The sequence below is a fragment of the Poecilia reticulata genome, chromosome 23, assembly GCF_904066995.2.
Source record: "Poecilia reticulata chromosome 23, P_reticulata-male-v2, whole genome shotgun sequence".
In the NCBI taxonomy this organism is placed as follows: Eukaryota; Metazoa; Chordata; class Actinopteri; order Cyprinodontiformes; family Poeciliidae; genus Poecilia; species Poecilia reticulata.
In genome coordinates, this window is record NC_088852.1 from 6,052,892 (window position 1) to 6,067,009 (window position 14,118).

Genomic DNA, 14,118 nt, shown 5'->3' on the forward strand with positions numbered 1-14,118 from the left:
TAGTCATGGCTGATTTTTTATTTTATTTTATTTCATTTCATTTCATTTTATCTTTTTAGGGAAAAGATTCTGTCTTGCAACTCTACTACTCTGTAGTCAAGGTAAATGGAGAAAATTGAAGTTTATTGTAACTTGTAGAAAACAAATTACATTTTCTGGAAAGACCTCAGGTCCTACTGTATCCAAATAACATCTCCTTAGAAATACTTTATGCCTGTTAATCCTCTATAAACTTTGCAAACTGTTGTTTTAGCTAAATATTTCAAATGAATTAATGTCAAAGAAATCCAACAAAAGCAGCTGAGCTTTATTGCAGGTTGATCTGATTATAGTCAACGCAAGACATGAACTCAAGAGGATTGAATTCTCATATTTAATCTAAATGAGCTTGAACAAAGAATTGGAACGTTTTTCTACGCAAATATTTAGTTTTATCTGTGCAGTTGTGTGAAATATGTCAAATTACTGGTGGGAAATTGATAAATTAACAGTTTTATATTTAAGCTAAATGTGATTTTCTCACAGAAGAAAATTTGAGATTTAATGTATGTTCAAAATTTTTAATTTACCAGGACAGCCTCACAAATCTCAGTTTTTACAGACATGTCAGCAAGCATTGTTAGCTTAATGTTAACCATGAATTTCAGGTGAAAGTTTGCATCCAAGCGTCCTCTCATGCAATGATGATGTTAAGACTTAAAAATACTCAACACTTTTTGAATATTTTAAGCTAAGAGCATAATTGGAAAAGTACTTTTAGGAAACGTAGCTTTCTGTGAACTGCTCAATATCTTTATAGCTTTTATTGCAAAGTTTAAGAGCTGATATCATTGTAACTTTTTAACTGATACCAGTCATTCCCTGCTCTCTGTTTTGCAAATTGTGTCTTAAAAGATTACTCTGGAAATATAGCAACCACTGAAAAACAAAGGATGTGGAACTGAAAAGACTGAGGGGTGACATATTTTAGGTTCAGGTCCTGAAAAAATACTGTCCAGTCACATGAGTTCATTATTTCATATTGTAGACATATGAAATAATGTAGACATATTACAGGTGAAATGAGACGTATTTAATCTAAATATGATTAAATTATCATACGATATTATGCAGATTGTCTACAAATGAAACCTCAGTAGTTTGAGGTTTTTTTGTAGTGAATGTGAACTTTATATTGGCTACAAATGTCAAGCAACTAAGTCAATAATTAACTGAAAAGTATTTGCATGTCCTCTTCCGGAGCAGGTTGGCTTTTCAGATAAGAAATATTTGCGCGCCTCCCGGCCAATCAATGTCCTGAGAAAATGAAGAACAAAATGCTGCATGGACAGTGAGAGTTTCCTGTCTTTGGTTTCTCACAGACTTCCACGGTTACCTTTGACTTTTACTGAAAAGCATCTTCATGAGAGACATCTCAGCTGAACTGACACATAAAGCTACCTAGAGCAGAGAATGAATACTCAAAAGACATTAAACATTGGGAAGTAAGCGTATTTATTTATGCTTTCTTAAATCCCACTTGTATTTTCAGAGTAGATGAGTGTACATAGCGTAAATGCATTGGGATCTTGAAAGAATTAATCAGATTCAAAGGTCAACTAACAAGCTTTATGTAACCACATTGAACCTAGATGAAATAATTTACTTTATTGGGTTGATATTTGTCTTTGTTTCTTGCTTTTTTTGTCGAAACAGGAACTGTTAAACATATCTGGAGTCTAAAAACTCAGAATGACATTCCAAGTTAATGAACAGCTTGGTACAGACCAGTGTGAGCTGCAAAATTAATACTATTATTACTTTAAAAAAATTAGTTGATAACACACTGGATAAATTGAACGTTGTTTGGAGTCTCTGGTCTGGAACAGCATCAATCAGCTAAGGAGGTTTTACCTTAGAAGTCGACCTCGGTCATCCACACCCAACTTAAGATTGTTTAATTTGGAAAACCATTGGTATGTGCTAAATATTGTTGCCAAGAGACAAGGCTAACGCCAATTAGCCACACCAGCTGATGACTTAAATTTGTAAGCATTCAAGAACTGTAAAAATGGGAAGGGATGGTACAGTTACAGCAACGATTTAAGGAGTTACAAATCAACAAAAAAGCCAATTAACAGTTTAATCTGTCTCTATTACCTCAGTTTATTAATAAGGATCCGTTGCAGGTTAAAATGAGTCAGAAGTGTTGTTCCATTTGTACCTGGAAGTCAAAATTTCTGAGTTGTAGGTTGGAAAAAATCAAGTGAAATTGAAAGAATTGGAATTTGTTGCTGGGAAGTTGAAAATTTTTCACCTGCACCTCAAAATCCAATATGGCTTCCACACATAAAATGCACTGATATCTGCAACACTTCCTTCAGACATTTTTGATGGTTTTTATCAGAAATTGCACCGCACAGAATCTATGTAGAGAGGAGCACTGTCACTGGTTGTATTGCTAAAAGTAGACTGCTAACATGGTTATCTTGGCAACTGGGTATATAATAGGTCTTGGACGGACAGATCCAACTTAATTGTGTTTTATTTACAACTCTTGTTCCAAAACCAGCGATAGTAATGTGTTCCTTTGCATTTTACGGATTCGAACAGTGTAGAGACGTGTTGAGTATTGTCGTGGAAAAAAAAAAACTTTAACAAGAGTCTGGATGAGAAGAAATAAGAAATATATTAAAACCTTGCAAAGCGAGAACAGAAATATAGAGTCAAAGGAGTCTGTCAGTCTGCTCTGACCAACAGTGGATCTTCCTGTTATAGGTTCTGGTCAGAGACGAGAGACTTGATTGGACAATAGGTGTGAATCCCTGATTGTTATGTATCAGGGATTCTGTGGAGCCCAGCACAAATGGTCTGGCCATTTGTCTATTGTTAAGGAAAGGGGGTTGTACTTTAATGCTAAAGAGGGCAGATAGGTCATGGGTTGGGGGAGTAACACTTAGATAGTCTTCAGGATCAACGACGTCTCCTGCTGTTAAATGGCACTGTGGATGTCTATAGGAGAGCAGCTTGATGAGTCTCATGATGAGATCATTCAGACACATGATCTCATCATCAGACACAATCTAAAGCACAACAGGGGTGAGGAGCACATCATAAAATTTTCCATTACAGCATCATAGGTGGTGTTTAAGTGATTTAATGAGATATAAACCAACATCAGTACACCTGTACATTAATAACCATGCTGGACTCAATTTGTTTGCATTTTTTCAGCTAAAATTTCAGTTTCTTGTTGGACTTCAACTGAAATTACACTGAAAGTTGGAAAGTCAAAGTTTTTCCATATAAACAAACATGGCTGCCAGGCACATAAAAACTCTGATACCTGCAGCAGCAACATGATTCAGATGGTTTGTGTCTTGTTTGTGAAATAATTTATATAAATATGGTTTTACAGTATGTATATGTTAAATAGTGCCAGATATTTTGGAGCATTTAATTAAGTCGTAGTTAATATGCATCTTGGAGGGAGAGACACGGTTAAGCACTGAAAAATAAGGCCAAGTTTATCATCTATAGAAGGTGTACATTCATTTGTTGCCAGGAAAGTATGACAAAGGTTACAAGAGAAGAAAACAGAGGGAACATAAAGCTGAAAATCTTAACGGTTCAAAAATAGAATTGAGATTATTTTACTCTATTTAAAAATCTAATCTAATTATTGGCATATTTTTAGATTAAAATGGCCATTTTTATTTCAGTTTGTATTGTATTTTATTTTTATGCCATGTGATTTTCTTTTTTTTCCCCTTTTTTGCACTTTATTGTATCTATTACTGTGTTTTATTTTTGTATTTTATATTATTTAATTTATTTTTCTTATTATTTGTTATTATTTCTGTTGTATTATTATTTATGAATAATTGCAGCTTATTATTTAAATTATATTTTTGTTATTTTTTTGTTGTTTTTTAATGTTGTTTTGCCTTTAAATTATAGGAGGTGACCTGGAGTTTCAAGAAAGGTGCTTACAAAAAAATACAGCATTATTTTTTCTACATTTTTGTCCAATTTATTTACTGATATGTGCATGAAATAATTTATTTATTTATTATGCTTATTTGATATTTTATTTTATTTTTGTTTTATTATTTTTTACTTTATTAGATGTTTTTTTGTGTATCTTGATTTGCTTTTATTTTGTTTTTTCATAAGACCGGATATCCCGTATACGGCTTTTACTTTGAAGGTGTCTCCGGAAGTTGTGCGTCGCTGTAGCTGCGTCCTCTGCCTGGAGGAAGGAGCAGACCCGAGAGGCAGCAGGTCGGGAGAGAACCTCGTTGCCTCAGCCTCATGCTTCGTCTCGGGGACTTCTGCTGCTCCGGTCGGCTGACGACGTTATTATAACAATATTTATTTATTATTATTTTTTATTTCTATCACTTTAATCACACAAAAGCAGGAGAGAAGCGGTGGAAGAGCAGAAAGGGGGCCCTAGTCATGGAGCTGTATTGCCTGGAGTCAGACACAGCCGTGAAAGCCCAGCCTGACCCAAACATCCTCTATGATGATAGAGTGCTGCAGAGTTTATTAACTATTGAGGACAGTTTTTTACCTCAGTGTTCGTATTTCCAGCGGGTCCAGAAGGACATTCAGCCTTATATGAGGAGAATGGTTGCAGGCTGGATGCACGAGGTTGGTGGGAACTTTAAAGTTTAGCTAACTTGTGTCGCGTTTATTTGCATGTTTTAGCTAAATGTGGCTTGAAAAACAGAGATGCAGTTCAAAGAATAGCTGTTCTTGGTGTTAACCTGTTTTACAATTGAATGAGAGTGACTCACCAAAGGCGTGGGGGAGTCGGAAATTCCAGAAAAATCAGCCTCAATGCGCTTAGCTACTTATTTACATTAGTTTACAGCCACACTGTTGGGAATTTTTGCTTCATACCGAGCTCAGACGACAGCTAAAGAGTTTATCTTAATTTACATAATCGAAAATCTGGTATTTTCCACGTTCACTAATTATTACGAATTTTTAAAGGTGACTCAAGCTGCAAGCCATGAAGCAGGCAGAGCCGCTTTCAGTTTTGTGAACAGAAATATGTCGATTTTATTCAACTTTCATTCGATTCGACCGTCGGAAACAATTCGATTGGGTGTTTTATTTGCATCTAAAAGACTTTTGGGGGATTTATCTATCCTCGTTTTTATTAATGGAGAAATCGACAATGAGGAAGAGGATTCGAAAAACGAGAAGGGGGTTGCAGAACGACTTCCTACTGAGCTAATTTGCTTGATTTTTTTTTTTTTTTTGTGTGCCTTTCATTCAGTAAAATGGTGTGGAAATTAGCGATTTGACCTTGAAAAAGAAAATACCCCAATTATCTGCATGCAAGTCCTCTTTAAACCTATTTGTGAACAGGCCATGCATAAGTTATTACATGTTCTCGTTAGAAATCAGTAAAAACTTAAAACACTTATTTAGTTTTGAAGTGCAGAATGATAAATTCAAAATCTTGTTTTCTGTTTTTACATACGAACTATGAAAAATTAAAAATAGATTTAATCTTTTTATATTTAAAACAATAAATATCAAACAACAACAACGAAATGGCCCATTTTCTTATTCTAACAACTGTTTTTACTAGTGTATGTTCTTCAACATGTGACGTCACTTTTTGCATATATTCTCATTGGGCCCACAAAGCATATCAAAATATGAAGTTTGAAGTTAATCAAAAAACTGGATCAATTATTTTATATGTTAAAGTTTCATCAAGTCACATTTGGGGTTTTTTTTCCCCATCAGTTCTGGGGAAATATTTGCCCAGAAAATTTCAGGTTTTAATGTAGAATATATATATATATATATATATAATATAGTTTTTCTTCTTGAAGACATAATGCTTTGCTCTGATTCAGTTTTTTTTCCTGATCCTTCTTCGGGATTTGTTCACCATTTGTAGTAACTTGTTTGAGTTTTTAAGCAGGGAACATTTAAAGCAACCGATATCTTAAAGTTTGCCTCTAGTGGAAGTAATCTGAATTACACTTTGATTGAAGAACGAAAAGCGACTTCACTTTCAAACCAAATGCTATGTCACACAACTTCACTGCAGAATTTGTTACATTTTTAAGACATCATTAACCATCTAGATTGCTGAATATTTAAACCCAGTTGATTTTCTTTTAGAGTAGTCAACACTAAATTTAATTCAGCTGGATTTGTCTTTTTAAAAAAGCCCTTCTAAAGTTTCTTCTTCTCTGTTAAATTCCTGTCATTCCAGGTTTGTGAAGAGGAAAACACCAACCAAGACGTCTTCCCTTTAGCCATTAATTATTTGGACAGATTCTTAGCAGTGATGCCTACAAGAAAAAACTATTTGCAGCTTTTGGGAGCTGTGTGCATCTTCCTGGCCGCCAAGCTGAAGGACTGCAGGCCGCCATCAGCGGAAAAGCTCTGCGTGTACACAGACAACTCCATTACACCCCGAGAGCTGCTGGTAAGAACCAAGGTTTCATTCATTCATCCATGCATTCATGTGAGCCTTTAAAAATGCAGCATCACATTCTTTTTTTGGAGATTTTTATAATGCTAATGGCTGAATGAGTCTCACAGGAAGTATCCAGTTTTCATCACAAGTGAAACTGTGCAACACAGCCACATCTGTGCTGTGCATTCATGCAGACTGCAGAGGCGTGTGATGCCATCTAGTGCCAACACTGCAATATAACAGAGTTTTATCATTGCAGTTCTCTCAGTTTTTGCTGTTTTTATAGTTTTATTTTAACGCAAAACATTTTTTGTGTTTAATCTTTTGTTTTGCATAGATGCAGGGACTATTTTTAACAAGAAAATGGCCGTTAGGAGATGACAGATTGAAGTAGAGGTCGTCTGAGCTGTTTTTAGAGCTCAGGAAGCGAGAACACCAACAGCAAAATCTCTTTACTGCTCATCTTGCAATCACTGATCTTTCTTTTAACGTAAGCACGTAAGATTTGGGTTATGCACAGGAAACCCACGCAAATGTGAATGGTTACCGGCGTCCGAGGTGACAGAGACGCTTTTGGAAGAGCGCCAGCGGGGACGGCCCCCGCCTTATGTCGGGGTTTCACTGCTTACTACGTTTGCTTTGTAGGGGATTTGTTTCACCATAGGGGAAGTTACAAGTCACACGTATCTGCTTCTGATCATCGCTATGTTTAAATGTTGAGTAGTTTTATTTGGAGTTAGCTGTGTAGTTTCTAGTTCTGATTTTAGCAAATTAAATTAAAATATTTTCCTTTGGCTTGTGCTGCTAATTAGCCATCTTGGTTGGAAACGTCTGAAGATGTCTGCCGGCTGTTAGATGTTTGGCCTTCAGACTAATAAAGGAAAGAAAGATGGATGCTTTTGTTTTTACATTTAGCACATTTAAACATCACAAACTGTTCCATCAAGACATTCCTGAAAGCTTGTTCTGTCTTGTGACGGTGTTTTGCACTCAGCTAGCTGTTTTCATGGAAACATTAAAGCTTCAGTTCTTTTAACACACCAAGTTAATTATTCTGGTTTACTCAATCTATAGCCAAAGAATGCAAGCAGCTAATTTAACAATCAGCCATAAATGATCAGAGGCGACTCTGATTTCATCCACTTTCACTATGTTTTATAAACATGGAAGCCATATTGGATTTTGAAGTGTTGGTGAGTAACCTCCAAGTGTTTATTCTGTTTATACCAGATAAATATATTTCTTTACTGTTCAGAAGAAAGTATTTGTTTTTTGCTGTTCTGCTCTCCTTTATGATGCACCAATCCACTTTTTCCACTTTCGATACTGATATCTGAGGTTTAGTATCGGTTGATACCGATCCGATGCAGAAAACTGTGCTGAATTGATGCAACGTTTCTTTTTTAAGCACGGAGATAAATTTACTGAATTGCAGATTTATTTTATAACTTTACACCAGAACAGCATACTTAAATACGCCAATAGTCTCAAAAGTTTGGTTAAACATGTAAAGAAAACTTTCATTTATTCAATCTGTTAAATTAGGACTAAAACTGTCAATTTAAAATGAGTAATAAAGAAGCTGAAACTGACAAACAATAACTTTACTACATTGGTCAAACGTGAAAAATAAGCTGCAACAAACCTTTCAAATGGTTCAAAACAACGTAAAATAAATAATAAAGCAAGACGTCACTCAGCATAAAGCATAGAATTAAACTGAATAGATTTGCCCTTATTGCCACCAGTACTCGAACTAGAATTGTTTTAAAATATTGGGATCGATACAGACATTAATATCGTATCAGTGCATCTCTACTTTCCTTGCAGTTTGCTAACCGTAATTTTAAAACCGCATGCATTACATTAATAAACGTGTTTATGAGGTTTTCCTTTAGTTGGGAAGCCATTTATATGTCTTGTAAGAATACGGAAAGTGCAGTAGCCTTCTTTCAGCCAGCTGACCAGCAGTGTGCACCTACAGGTCACAGAGGGAAAGCGCTGATTGTTCTGTGCTCCGTATAGCATGATGGAAACTTTCACTTTTTATGAAACTGTAAATCATTAAACCTTTGGTTTAGCTTAATACGGGAAACTTAATGGTATAAAGGCTGCACTTTAGTATATTGTTTATACCAGTGAGAGTCTTTAGTGGACTATGGTTTTTCTTCTTGAAGAAATGCAAACAAAAATGGAGTAGCATAAATTTTTAGTGGTTGTAGGATTTCTCTTTGTCTCTTCTAAAAAAACCACGAGATATCTCACCAACTAGCGCTAGACTAGCGCATTTGTTTTGGGTTTTTTTTTACCCAGAATGCTCTGTGCTTTAGTACACTTCCTGCTTTTGCACGGGTCTCCGGTCCACTTGGCATTCACATATATACTTGAATCACATCAGAGTTCACTTTAATTGAACTGAGCCCTAGGATTTTAGTCGGACTAGAGTTTGTTTTTTGGTCTGCATCAGAATTTGATTGTGCGTTCACACCTCCCCAAACTAACCAGACTTTCTAGACAAACCAGTGTGAGCCCTGATTAATGAAGGCCACTAATACCAGAAGACATAAAAAACCATCAACAAGTAGACGTCCATTTCAGTTGCATATTAACCAATCAGAAGCTTGCTGACCCGTGACATCATCTTCTGACTCTTTTAAAGTGGTTTAATCTTAGTGTATATAAACGTCTTTGAAGAAAGTCATTTTTATATAAACATATAGTGTTAATATACCATAACAGTGGTAAAATTTTGAAAACACAAGATAATCATTAATGATCCATTTCTAATCTTGATACTGAAAGTTAAAGAGACGATTGAAAGGTTGGTAAATCTTTCATCTCAGAGCGCAGCAAAGCGGAGAGACAGGAAATTAAAAGGTGAGAATGCGTAGACCTGTTTTGCTGCTACAAAGACCGACTGTTGCCTGTGCAGTGTGAACTCGTTGTAGCTGCTTGAGGCTTGTGACAGGAAGCTCGGCGCTCGCTGTCTCATTGGCAGGGCCTCTAAGCAGGGCAGAGCTCGTCACATGCCGGCGATATGAACACAAAGGATGCGAGGAATGAGAAAGGCACGCAGATAATAAGACACAGTGAGGAGAGATAAAATGAAGAAATGTTACTCATCTTACAGAGCTATTTCCTCTGGGAATAAGGACTGGCTGTGATCTTTTTCATGGTCAATGAAGTCATGGCAGCACGCCACTGGAGCCCGACTAGGTGGATTTTGTCTAGAATAACAGTTTTAAAGGGGTCATGTAATGCAAAATTCACATTTTGAACTTTTTTACGCTTCCGTTTGGAAGCGTAAAAACTTCTAAAAGTGTAAGAACAGCCCAAGCACTTAAAAGTAAAACAGCCAATTTTTTGGCAATAAGTTGGTGTTTTTTGGTGACAAAAATATTCGGAATGTAAAGTCACAAGTCAGCAGGCACTGCGCCATTACCTAGCAACCCCACCCTGTCACCTAGCAACCAAAGCAGATCTCGAGCCCGTTTGGTCAGGTGGTCTTAATAAGCAGTTAAGCTATTGATGAGTAATTAAATGAGCTTGATGATATCTATTCTGATGATTTTTGAAATATGTTTTGAAGGAGAATTTTGTTTCAAATTCAACTCAAAAATACTTTGTTTATCCCAAAGGAAAATTAAATGTAAATTCAAAATTCTTCAGTTATTGTAGATAGTTATTATTACAGAAATGTCATGATACTTTTTTGTTTATGGTTTCTATTGTGTTTTTATTTCCATTTTATTTTATTGCATCTTATTTTGAATATTTAAAATGCCTTCCAATTCCAGTGTTAAATGTTTTCTACAATATTAAAGTTTAGTAGTCTTACATTATTACCCGATTACCATTGAAACAATAGTGTCATTGTTTATTGCAGTTATTCCTGGGTCAATCTATTAGTATTGTTTGCGTTGCACAATGGCTGCTGGAAAAGACAAGTGTTTTGTTGTTGACTTACCATCCAGAAACCACTTGCCACATTTTTGCTGGTTGTACAGGAGGCTCCACTTCTGCTTTTTACAGATGTATGGTTGTACAGTTGCACATCTGTTTGGAACCATTTTCACGTGCGAGTGTTCAGAAAGCTCATTCCTAAGAATTATTTTGTGCAAAATGTAACAAATATGTGTTTTATCGCCCACAGACCTAATCTAACCTGTTCAGAAAGCACAGTAAGTCACCTTTAACCGCCTGTTTTGTGTGTGTGTGTTTTTTTTTCTGCTTTAGGAGTGGGAACTGGTCGTCCTGGGGAAGTTGAAGTGGAACATGGCCTCAGTTATCCCCAATGATTTCATAGAGCACATCATGCGCCGCCTGCCCCTTCCCAAAGACAAGCAGGCGATGGTCTGCAAACACACGCTGACATTCATCGCCCTTTGTGCCACAGGTACCCTCCTCTCTGTTGCTTTTTGTTTCTCACACGTTTGCACGTTCAGTTTGCTGCCAGAATATTCCCACAGATCCAAACATTCTCGTGGAGTGAGTCATCTGTGACGACTCTTGTCTCTGCAGGCTGATTTATCTTCCGCCTTGTTCTTCTTCACAGCCGCTTAAAGCGTTCGTCCATGTTTCTCCGTTAATATCTGATCTGTGCTGGGATTGTAATTATTCCACAAGCTCTGCTCCGGCTCTGGCCGTCCTGTGTTGTTTGTTGACAGGGAAGCTTCCAGGTTTAAAGAGTCAGGCTGATCTTCCTTCCTCCTCCCATCCTGGCCTCATGTCCAAAATAAACTCTGAAAGCTGCGGGGAGAAAACGTCCCCCCTTAGGCCTTTCCTTTATACTTTCATGGGATTCTTGTTGCCTATACTTGGAATCCCTCTAATATTTTCATATCCTGGAAAGAAATGCTACTTCATGATCATCTAATCGGCATAATATGTAGGAGGATGTCACAAGACGGCCTCTGCAGCTAATTCGATGAAGGAAACAAAACAAGGAAGGTCACCTGGGTGCGATAAAATCCCTCACAAACGTCAGCGTCTCTTTTAATGAGTCTCATGCCCCGCTCGGCTCTGCACAGCTTTCTGTGTCACTTCTTTATGCATTTGGGTGTGTTTCAGCGGTTGCTTCTGCTATTCATAAGCAGCTGCTCGTATCAAAGCACAAAGCAGCCGCAGTGGGGGGAAAAAAGGGGAAGCCTGCTGCGGTTTAGCTGTAATGTAAATGTTTGGAGTTTTATACAGAATGGAGATGTTATTCTTATATTGGTCGCAGCTCCTCCTTTATGGACAGCTGGACTGGACGGTTTAATTAAACCCATCAGTAAAACTTCTTCTCTTGACATGTTCTGCTGCAGGTAATGGACTGCCTTAAGTTTACATCTGTACTGTTAGTTCACAGAAATGGACTTTAGAGAATGAGAAACAAGAAGTAAGAAAACTGTTGACCTGCTGGTGTGAACATCAGATTGTTACAGCACATTGCACAACTGTTCACACCCTTTGACCTCTCGCGTTCTGTCACATTTCAACCAAAACCCCGACGCATTTTTTAAAATTATTTGCGGATAAAAAAATGTGCGTTTGTTTTTGGTATTTTTGAGATCAATATATTAACCACTGCCATATTTGAGTATCCATACGGCTCACAATGACACTTAACTTGAAATTATAACATTTTAAATAATCACTTCATGTTTTAAAATATTGATGCAGGTCTTTAATAGTTTTTATTTTTTTCTGTAATATTTCCATTGTATTTTCACAAAGAATGATAATAAAAGTGCCAGTAATATTTTATTTTATTATTTTATTTATTTATTGCATTTTCCATCCCACAAAAATAGAACATTGATCCTCCTTTATTCTAAAAATAGAAATAAAATTCTGTCAAAAATAAGTGGATATTGTCTAAATTTGAGTTTTTCTTCAGAAAGTAAAAGTGGAACTAGTACCAGAATTATGTATTTAAATCCAGCTCCTATATATTGCTATTGATATTTTCTCTAGAAAATAACCAAAAATACTTTTATTTTTTCATTTGTGATGATGTTTATTCTCTAAAAAACCTTTTGCAGTACATCTGTATTTGCACTGAGTCGCAGGGCTCAGAATTGCATAAGAGAAATTTTAAATTGTTTTAGGTTTGAATGAGCTGAGAAGGGATTTCACTTCATCCAACCAGGTCTGCTTTAGTTAAAGTTTCTCAGACTTGCATGTGGACTCAGGGGAGTCATGCCTGGAGCTCATTGCACAGCGAGTGGGAGAAATTCCTGCTCTGCTTTTGCAATCAGAGCGGAGGTTTCTAAGAAGGAAAACCCACACAGGTTTGTTTTAGCTGCGTCTGTTGAAATCCAGACTGTGGGAAAAATCCGGAGCGTTCACATCGGAGATGATGCTGTAGGGCTGGGCGATAGGGCTAAAAATTAAAATCTCATAACAGATCCTATTTTTTTCTTGCTTTCTTTTTACAAATTACAGAAAATATTCTCAAAAAGTGACTTTTATTTCCATCATCCCCCCTGTGAGTTGGACGACGGTTACTAGGGAATTTTTGTTTAATTACGAGAATGTAGCCATAATATTAGCAAAATAAAGACATAATTTTACCAGAAAAACTGTGAAAATATTTGTTTTAATGAGAAAAAAGCTTTGAGAAAGTTATCAGGATTTGGAAAGTTATCAGGATTTGACGTGACCAACCCAGTCATTTTTCTTTTCACTTTAAAATCCTGCTACTGATAATAATTTGATGCTGATGCTAAAAGATGAAGTTCTTCCTTATCTGTAAAACTGATACCAAAGTATAACTCAACATTCCTCATGTTATTTTTTTTAATTATTATTTATGCTTTTCAAGTTAATGCTTTGTTTTCCTAGTATTACATCTTTATTCTAGTAATACTAAAACTTTATACTCGTATTCAGACCTTAAATTGACCAGAATTTAAAGCCCAAAGAAATAGAAGCTGTAAAACACGGTTGTGAAACAAGATGGCCGCCTTGGGCGTGCTGACATCACTCATTTTAAACTCGGAATCCAAATAATGAATCAAATTATGATTAATTGTAGATTAATTGTTTATTAGATTAAAATTAGTTCCAATTGATTAACTAATGACACCCGTTACTGTCTATTAGTGTTGTAGTTTGGCTGCCATCCAGGAGAGGGCACCATTGGTCTTCCTTAAGTGGAGCCAGTTGAGACAGAAACAAAGATGGCGAAATGATCCAGAGTCGTTGTAAAATGTATTTTATGCGTTTTTTTTGTGGAAACGCTTTACACGCTAATTGAGTTATTGAGTTTCATAATGTTTATTGTTTTTAATTTAGCAAATTATAAAAAAATGTATCCCTTTATGTTATGGAAAGATGGTAGAACCCCTTCATACAAGTGATCATTTTCTTTTAAAGAAAATAGTCGCTTATCAAATTATCGATAAGATCAACCAACTTTAGATTAACTCTTTAATCAACAATGCAAAAACATTTTACCAAGTATTTTTGGTCCAGTTTGTAGTGCAAATAGCTTAGTACACTAGAAATGAGGCAAAACTAACTTATAAGAAACTTTTCATCAAGATTTAAGAGCTTGTTTTTAGTCAAGTCTTAATATTGATGGAAAAAGTACTAGTTCATCGGCAAGAAGTTAATGTTGGTGTCAAAAACCTTCGGAATGTAACGGCACTGCGCTGTTACCTAGCAACCCCACCTTGTCACCTAGCAACCTAAGCAGA

The 14,118-nt window shown here is 36.1% G+C and overlaps 1 protein-coding gene across 3 annotated transcripts in view; it reads left to right on the plus strand.

Moving 5' to 3' along the window:
* Positions 1 to 14,118, plus strand: part of ccnd2b (cyclin D2, b) — a 59,288-nt gene that overhangs the window by 37,846 nt on the left and 7,324 nt on the right. For 2 of the 3 annotated variants that reach the window (XM_017302662.2, XM_008400494.3), the window contains exons 4-5: positions 6,227 to 6,442; positions 10,670 to 10,829. In XM_017302662.2, coding sequence (XP_017158151.1) covers positions 6,227 to 6,442; positions 10,670 to 10,829 — 376 coding nt within the window. Of the gene's footprint in view, positions 1 to 4,134; positions 4,636 to 6,226; positions 6,443 to 10,669; positions 10,830 to 14,118 lie in introns of those variants that run through there. The other variant, XM_017302660.2, reaches the window with a different exon arrangement.